Source organism: Vitis riparia, chromosome 9 (genome assembly GCF_004353265.1).
Source record: "Vitis riparia cultivar Riparia Gloire de Montpellier isolate 1030 chromosome 9, EGFV_Vit.rip_1.0, whole genome shotgun sequence".
NCBI lineage: Eukaryota > Viridiplantae > Streptophyta > Magnoliopsida > Vitales > Vitaceae > Vitis > Vitis riparia.
In genome coordinates, this window is record NC_048439.1 from 23,391,183 (window position 1) to 23,400,921 (window position 9,739).

The window sequence follows — 9,739 nt, forward strand, 5'->3', positions numbered from 1 at the left end:
CCCAGAGAATAAGAGTTGGATATGGACTCAAACACAAAGTGAGGAAAAAAGAGTTGTCTTGAAGAAGACTATGTGGTAGACAATGAGAATCAAAAGGATTTTATAATAGATATTTCTACTTCAAACACACTTTCTTCTATTAGAAGTTCTCCTATGCGAACAGAAATGGAGTAAGAGTCTGAATCACTAGGATGCCTAAAACATTCTCACATTATGCTTGCACATCTAAAGGATTATGAAGTCATGAAAGATACTGAAATTATTGATGAATGTTTAGTTAACTTTTGTCTATTTGCATATCATGATATGATTTCGAATGAAGAAGGAACAAGTGATGAGAAGTGGATTCAAGTAATGAATGAAGAAATTCAATCAACAGAGAAGAGCAATACATGAGAGTTAACTAATCTTCCAGTTGGAAAGAAGCCTATAGGGATTACATGGTTTATAATACAAAACATAAACCTGATGGTAAAATTGATTAGTTTAAGGCAAGATTGGTTGCAAAAGACTATAAATAGATGCCATATATATATTTTTTTTTGAAGTTTTTGCATCAGTTTCTAGACTCAATACCATTCACATGATAGTTGCACTTACAACTCACGAAAGGTGGAAAATTCACCAAATGGATGTGAAGTTAGTTTTTCTTAATAGTGTACTTGAAGAAGAGGTTTTTATTGAACAACCATTAGGTATATTAAAGAAATACAAGAGAAACAAGTTTACAAACTCAAAGAGATATTGAATGGGTTAAAGTAGGCACTACATGCTTGGTACATATGGATTGATAACAATTTATTATGACATGGATTTTGAAAGAGCCCTTTTGAGCATACACTTTATATAAAATCAAATTCTAATGGGGATGTAATTGTTGTATGCTTTTATGCAGATGATTTAATTTTTATAGGAAACTGTCAATAAATGTTTGAAAATTTTAGGGAGGCAATAAAACAACAATTTGAGATGACATATTTAGGATTAATATCCTATTTTCTTGGAATTGAAGTCCAACAAATAGATGATGATATCTTTATCTCACAAAAAAGTATGCTATAGACATTCTAAAGCGATTCAAGATGGAATTATCATCAACAATAGAGAGACAAGTGATGAAAAAGGAAGACACTGGAAAATTAGTAAATCTCACATATTTTAAGAGAGCATAGTAGGAAGTCTTCATTATTTAACTTCTACTAGACCATATACTGTTTATGAAGTGGGAATTATCAGTCAGTTTATGGAAAAACCATATCAATCACACTAGCAAGTGACAAAGATAATTTTAAGGTATGTAAGTGGTACTCATGATCATGAAATTTTCTACCCCTACTTTAACAACTTCAGTTTAGTGGGCTACACAGATAGTGTCTACGAAAGTGATGTAGAGACTAGAAAAAGTATTACTGGGTATGTTTTTTCTATCTTGGAATATAAGCATTCTCATGGTCATCAATGAAACAATAAGTTGTAGCATTATCAACTATAGAAGTTGAATACATGACAATTATTTTCGCAACATGTCAAGCAGTTTGGCTTTGTAGAATGCTTAGTGAATTGAAGTATGAATAAAAGGGTCCTACAAAGATTTTGTGTGATAATAAGTTTGCTATTGCATTGACCAAGAATATGATGTTTCATGGTAGAAACAAACACATAAGAATCAAATTTAATTATGTTAGGGAACTTGTGAAAAATCAAGAGATCGAGCTTGAGTTTTGTAGATCAGAAGATCAAGTTGCAAATATTTTTACAAAGTCACTAAAGATGAATGTGTTTGAGAGGTTGAAGAAGATGCTTGGTGTGGTTAACTTTATAACTCGAATTAAGTGAGTCTAATGAAATTATAATCTAACTTAAAGTCAAATTAGAAGAATTTTAAGAATTTGAGAAATATTAGGAATTCTTATTTATTTAGGTTTCTTATGTCAATTCGGATTTTTTGTGTAATAGGAATTGAAATCCTAGTGTAAGTATGGTTAGTGTGAAATTAAGACCAATCCAATTAGGAAAATCACCCAGGGAGATGAGTGAATTGGGTTTTTGAAAAACTTTTCAAATCACTACAATTTTTTTTAATTTATTTAAAAAGCTCAAATATAAAGAGATATAGTTAGAGAGAGCAAACACAAATTTTATAGTGGTTCAACACCCTTTGCCTACATCCACTCTCCTCAAGCTCCAACCGAAAGAGGGTTCTACTATTCTTGAAGCTTCTAAAGTCTTTACACTTGGATTTTGGCTCCAATGAACACTTACACACTCCCTTCAAGTATTCACCAACTTGAAACTTTCAATGCTCACAATCTCACTTAAATAATAATCGAAGAAACTCTCAACCTAACTCAATAAATGCTCAAATATACAACAAAGACTAGGATGAATAACAAAGGGTGCACTAGAGGGTATGCAAGTGAAAATTAATGCACCAAAGAGAGAAAACGAGAATTTTAAATGAAGAATAAGAGGTTAGACAATTGATTGTAGGTATTATCTTGTTCATAAATGAAGTGAAACTTTCTATTTATAGGTTTTTACTTTCGGGAGATAAAAAAGTTGAAAAGTGGCCTCATCCAGTCAAGTTCCAATTTGACCCGTTGACTAGCTGTTGGACATTAAATGTACAGCAGGTGACCGTTAGGTCTTCACTGGGAAAACCTACCCCTTGACTAGGAAAGATCTCATCTTCAACTAGGAATGCATAACTATTGGAAAAAATAAGATTTTTTTGCATGTCTCGATCGGTCCTTGACTAGGAAGACTTAACTGGTTGAATGGTTCTCTAATTGGTTGAGTCAGTTGACTAGTCCCTTCTAATGGTTCATCAATTTTGATTCGAAAACCTATCTTTTTATTTATTTATTTTTTATTTTATACTTCTAACACATAAGCAATGTTTTTAAGTAAATTAACATGTCAAATTTAAAACAATTTGCCGAAGGTTTGTATGAAATACTTGGGTTTTAATAAAAATTTAATTTTAACGTACAAACTGAGCATTTAAAGATGCATGAATTAGTATATCCTAAGTGCACTCATGCATTCACCTTACAAACAAATTCTAGGCTTGAACGGTCTTCATATTCTCTTAAACTTGCATCCTTTGATCCCTTGATGAATATTTTGTCATTCCAATTGATTTTCTCAATTAAAACCTGAAACATATCTTGGTTTTGAACCATTAATATAATAATAATTATGGTTTGTTATCATTAAAATATGATTATGAGAACTCTTGGTCTAACAATTAGTTTATTATAAATATGCTTGTTATTAAGTTGAAAAGTAGAATGCAATAAAATATTATTTTAGTAAAAAAATTATCAATACCAAATTATGTAGATTTGAACAAGAAGTCATACGGACGGAACCCAATTTCAGTTTATCAAGTTGAGATATTCAGATGTCACAGGTCTAAAGACATGGGCGGCCTCAGTCTCAATAAACTCTATCTGCCCTTTCAAGAGGTGCATGTACACCACCCAGTCACCATCTCTGGCCGGACTTGGCATTGGCATCACGTACCCAGCTTCACCACCCCATGGAAAATGGAATGATCCCAGAGCCGGCCTACCCCACCCGAAATCCACCTTTGACACTGCGAATCTCTGCCCTGATGATACCACAAGTGCCGGTCCATCGCTGCTGCCACTGCAGTATATCCTTGCTAAAGCAGGCTCTGGACGGTGAGCCTCCACCCAGTCGATGAGGCCCAAGAAATGCTCCTTTGTCACTGCCCCTTCCAGGTACTCGTGAACGGCATCTGCCACCCAACTCAAGGGTTTCTCTTTCAGTTCATCTATCATCTTCTCACCAAAGGGGATTGACAGCACATTTCCAAAGTAAGAGGCCATCACTGCTGATTTATCCTCGTCTCCACTGCTTAACCGCCTTCTTCCGTCCACCACGATGCCCATCTTGCATATCATTTTATTATCATTTTCCATGACAGCACTTGCCGCGACCATCTTCCACAAAAATGCACTGAAAGACTCTAGTTTAGTTCTCTTGTAGGAGCTGCCCTTGCTGATACTGGCTAGTGTTTGGAGTAGACTGAGTTGTTCGGCCGTGACATAGTATATGCGGCTTATGAAAGGATCAGCACCGCCCGGCTGCGGAGCTCTGGGAGGAGGTAAGGCTGATATAAGGACGTACATTTCATCCAGGGAGGGATCGTAGGAGCCTGGACGTCTAATGTTGAGAAGAGAGCGCCGGAAAGATGGAACCACAGATAGTGGCTTGCACAGGGCCATCTCAGCCCATGAAACTAGGAACATATTAGCAGAATATGCGTCAGCTATCCGATGATCGAATGTACAGCCCACCACGACTCCACCACATTTGAGCTCAGTCACCTGTCATTTTCCTTCATTTGTTTTATCACATAGAGTAATAATGCCCCGACTATATCATGATGTGTGTGTGAGTGAGAGAGAGAGGGAGAAGCGTTACCTGCACACAGAGGACACCATGCTGCTTCTTGGGGACAAACTTGCCTTCAATACTATCGTCAGGGTTGTACAAGCTGAGGTCATGAAGTTTTACATCTGCATAAGCCTCCGTGAAATCCACCCCTTGGTTATTGCATAGAAGTTCAGGTTCACCCACTGAGTTACTCACTACTTCCCCTGCAAAAGCATAATAGGAGACCAGTGCTTGGGCCAAGGCTTTCCTCAGAACCCCAGCCATGGACCCAAAGGTGAAGTCATCACCTCCATTAGCATTCTGATGGGGCTTCTTGTAACAGAAAAACACACTCACATCTATAGGAGGCAAAAGCAGATCGAGGTTAGATAGCGGCAGCCAATGCTCCTGCATTGGCACCTCCGCTGCCACTAGCTCTTTCCTGGTCACAGTCACCGTGAAGTACTTTCCTCCACCACCCATGGTTTTTAGCCAAGAGAGAAGGAAATATGCAGAGGGGAATAATAGGAGTGGATTTATAGGCCCCTAGGCAGCAATGAAAGAGATCCTTTTAGGGTGCCGACACTCAATTTATTTGTCCCTATTGAGTGTATACTTAGGTTGGGTAGATTGACGTTATAATTGGTATCAAAGTTACATATACTTCTTAAATAGACCTAAACATGTAAGAGAAACATGGTTAACTAATTAAATTCATCCATCATGGAAGGTTTTTAATCAATCAATAGCCCACTTTTTAATGGAAGTGATTATGGTAATTTTGGAAAAATAGAATTGACGTAGTATATATTTGCAAACTTCTACGCTATGAAAAATGGGTCATCATTGAAGATGAATTGTATTTGCCAACTAAAATTAAAAATAGGGTTAGTATCCCAAAAATAAAAATAGAGTGAGATGAGCATGCATGATTGGAAGAAACTACAACTCAATGATAAGGTCATTATGAGTATAAATAGGTATATATATGAGTTAAGGTTAAACATTCCTTTTAAGTAATTACTTGTGAAGGTTAAAAATGCTTGATCTATTGTGTTCCACGAGTTTATGTTGTGATATATTTTTTGAGTGATGTGATGTGCCGGTTAGATATTTTGCTAACATATGTAGCATAGCTTTCACCTTCTTATACTGTTGGATGGATAGTTCATTTTCTATATAAAGTTATAATTGGACATGAGATAATTCGGAGAAGAAAGTTCAAAATTCATTTTATGACATCCAATGTGGATACGTTAAATTTTGAATTTGTTTTTGTACCTATCCATAATTAACACTTTTTCTTTTCTTCTATTATTTCTCTCTATTTTTTTTCTTTATATTTTTCTTTGGATTCTCTTGAACCAAATATACCCTTAAAGCCTAAAACAATTTTTGTACAAATTTTTCTCTCCTCTGATTGGAGCCTTTTCTAGTTAGGTAAGCAAAAAGATTTTAAAGGGTATGTTCGTACCTACCTTTGATTTTAGAGGATGGAAAGATACAAAGGTGTGGACCCTGCATTTTTCACATGCGTTCCTACTCGACGGCGTGGCTCGCTTTTAATTTATTTGTGAAAAATGATTTTTTTAGAAAAAGACTTGGAGTCGTAACTTATTTTTGTTTTATTTTTAAAGGGAAAAACAAAATAAGAAAGAAAAACCCTAAGTGTGACTTTTGAAGGAAAAACAGGTCTGTAAAAAACCAAAAACAGGTTTGGGGGTCAGGTTAGCTATTGGGAAGGTACGGTGGTGAGCTGTAACACCCTTCTAAGCCCTATAATAAGGTCTCTACTAAACAAGGTGAGACAAGTGTGACAATTGATAAGGAAATCAATGGATACTAGTAAGATGATCCAATAATAGAACGAATCATGCATAAAAATAAACAAAGTGGGAGTGAGATCGTACCTTAGCAGCAAGTAATAGTGCACTGTCATGGAAACAATGTTAGCTCAAGTATACAATTATCACATGCATATCAAAGAGCAAGACAAAGATCAAACAATATTCATTAAGCATAGTAGTTGACAATCAGAAGAGATCATATATAGGGTCCCCAACAAAGCTCAATTGATTTTGCATGAATTAATATCTTAAATTCCATTGTTTGTAGAGTTACGAAAATTTATTCATGCTTATTAAAAATAGTGAAAAACGAGAAAATTATTTTAAAATTAAAAAAAAAATTGTGAAGCTGCTTGCCTGAAAGAAAAAGGGAACGAGTTTATTAAAAACGGGATTCTTGGCGACCCTAAACCTTAAGGAAAGATAGAAAATTGATGACTTAAAATTATTTAAAAACTGGAGTAGATTTAAAATTATTTGAAGAAAATTGGAATTTTGAAAATTATTTAAAAATTGAAATCTTAAAAAAAAATATTTGAAAATTGGAGTGGAATTAAAGCTATTTGAAATAAAACTGGAGTTTTGAAATTTATTTGAAGAATGAAGTCTTGAAAATTAATTTTTTTTAAAGGAAATTAGAAATTTGAAACAAAAATTATTTGAAAATGAGGGTTCTGAAAATTAAATTTAAAAATTGGGATTTTGGAAATTAAATTTAAGAATTGGAGTTTTGAAAACTAATTTAGGAAATGGAATTTTGGAAATTAAATTTAAGAATTGGAAGTTTGGAAATTAAATTTAAAAGAAATTGGAATTTTGGAAATTATTTGAGAATTGGAGTTTTGAAAATTAAATTTAGGAAATGGAATTTTGGAAATTATTTGAGAGTTGGAGTTTTGCAAAATAAATTTAGGAATTGGAGTTTTGGAAATTAAATTTTAAAGAGATTGAAATTTTAAAAATTATTTGAGAGTTAGAGTTTTGCAAAATAAATTTAGGAATTGGAGTTTTGGAAATTAAATTTTAAAGAAATCGGAATTTTAAAAATTATTTGAGAGTAGGAGTTTTGCAAAATAAATTTAAGAATTGAAATCTTTTTTTTTTTTTTTTTTTTTTTTTTTAAAAAATTGAATTTGGAAATTGGAACTTTGGAAAATTATTTGAAAAATGGAAATTTTGAAAATTAAATTTGAAAATGATTAAAGCTTGGGAAGTTAAAGTTTTGAAAACTAAACTTAAAAATTGGAGTTTTGAAAAATTATATTTGAAAGAAATATGAATTTTGAAAATTATTTGAGAATTCGAATTTTGAAAATTAAATTTAAGAATTGGAGTTTTGGAAATTAAATTTGGAGATGGGATTAAAAAAAATAATAATAATAAATGAATTTAGAATTTGGAATTTTGGAAAATTTATTTGAAGATGACATTTTTAAAAATTAAATTTAAAAATTGGAATTTTTGGAGAATTTATTTGGAGATGGCATTTTAAAAATTAAATTTGGAATTTTGAAATTTTTGGAAAATTTATTTGAAGACGAAATTTTAAAAATTAAAAATTAAATTTGGAAATTGGAATTTTTGGAAAATTTATTTGAAGATGGAATTTTAAAAATTAAATTTGGAAATTTGGAATTTTTGAAAAATTTATTTGAAGATGACATTTTAAAAATTAAATTAGGAAATTGGAATTTTGAAAATTTATTTGAAGATGGCATTTTAAAAATTAAATTTGGAATTTGGAATTTTTTTGAAAAATTTGAAAAATGGTAGTTTTTGGAAAATTATTCGAAAAATGATATTTTAAAAATTAAATTTAAGAATTTGAATTTTGGAAAATTAAATTTTAAACAATTGAAATCTTGGAAAATTAGAATTTTGAGAAATTATTTTAAAAAGTAAATTTGAGAATAGAATTTTGAAAATGTAATTTCGAAAATTGGAAGCTTGGAAAAATTATTTTGAGAACGGAATTTCGAAAAATTTGAATTTTGAAGAATTATTTGAAGAAATTTATTTTGGAAAATTAAACTTTGATACAAAGAAATGAAGAATTAAAATGGAAATGTGGGTGTACGTGCATGAAAGTGGGTTGGAAGAAGTTTCAATGGAGGAAATAGTGAGAAAAAGAAAAAAATAATAAAGAATGGGTTTAGTGGTGAAATAGTGAGAAAAAGAATTAAACCCATTGTTTTCTTCATGGCCCAATTTCCCATAATTCCTACATATTAGAAAGTCTTGGCTGAATCAATTCAAGTGCCTCATCTCTATTTTTGAGTGCGTTGCTAGTATGCCCAAGAAAATCATGCTTGCCTCAAGTACTGCCAACCAGTCATTCAAATCATAAAACTCATTTCCAAGAGCAATCATATTGCCTTTTGCCAGGCTTCTCAAAAAACGGCATAGGAGCTGCCACCATCGGCGAGACCTCCTTTGTTGGCGGTTCCTTCTCCGGACTCCCACCTGATTGCTCAAAGTCCAAAAGCAGCCCGTCCTCTGCCGCTGCGCTTCGCCCACTGTCGAACACGGCCTCCGCCTCTTCTTTTGGCGCCACTATCCACGCATCCCAAAACCTACTCCTTTTTTGGTTCTCTTTTCCCTTTAACTCAAAAATCTTCCCAGCCCAACTTTCTACTCCCCGTCTTTCTTTATCCTTACCTATCTGGCCACCATTCTCTCTCATCCCTGGTTCACCACACACCTCAATGGCAAACTGGTGCGGTCCAACCACATGGGCTTCCATGGCTATGGAATGTATTCTCATGAATAATGAAAATGATTGGGTAGAGATGATAATGTTGGGCAATGGACGATGGTGATGAGAGAGAAGAGTATAACGGTGTGGGTGTGATGACATGAGTGTGATGGGTATGAAATGAGTGGGGTAAGGTTGAAGAAATGGTGGTAAAATAAAAAAAAACACTAGAAAATTTAAAGCGAGATGTAGACAATATGAACTAGAGCAAGTAATAACAGAGCCTCAATAATCTCAATCCGAATCTGGCATGAATGACAAAATAAAAACCAATAATGGCTAGCCTATGAGCAGCCTAAAAGTCATTAGAAACATAAAACATACCTGGCCAGACTCCTCTTGAGCAAGCTCTGCACATCTTCAAGCACTCCTCTCCCTCTCGAAAATCCTCCCCGATCTTCCTTATCCAACTATTTCCTCTTCACTGCTCTCGGTTCAACCAAAATATCACCACTAGCCCACTGTTTCTGCCATCATCCTCTACAGTTTGCTCAGAGATGTCTCTATCCCCCAACCACCACCATGACAAGGTGGTGGTGTGCTTGGCTATGCATCCCATGCATGTCTCCAAAGGAAACCGGTCCACACTCTAAGACATGCTACTAGCAAAGTGCTCTAAAAATAATAAAAAAAACTTAGGCCCAAAATGAGGGCCTACAAATATGCCCCTTTTTGGTAGAGATGACGAGTGAAATGAATGGATCACGGATACGTGAGAGGCGAATGGAAT

At 33.8% G+C, this 9,739-nt stretch overlaps 1 protein-coding gene across 1 annotated transcript; it reads right to left on the reverse strand.

Moving 5' to 3' along the window:
* Positions 1 to 3,351: 3,351 nt before the first annotated feature.
* On the reverse strand, positions 3,352 to 4,892 carry LOC117922646 (shikimate O-hydroxycinnamoyltransferase-like). Its single transcript, XM_034840816.1, has 2 exons — positions 4,456 to 4,892; positions 3,352 to 4,358 (listed from the first exon to the last, which is right to left on the reverse strand). Exons 1-2 carry the CDS (start codon positions 4,888 to 4,890, stop codon positions 3,381 to 3,383), a joined length of 1,413 nt encoding a protein of 470 aa, XP_034696707.1. The 5' UTR covers positions 4,891 to 4,892; the 3' UTR covers positions 3,352 to 3,380.
* Positions 4,893 to 9,739: the final 4,847 nt, after the last annotated feature.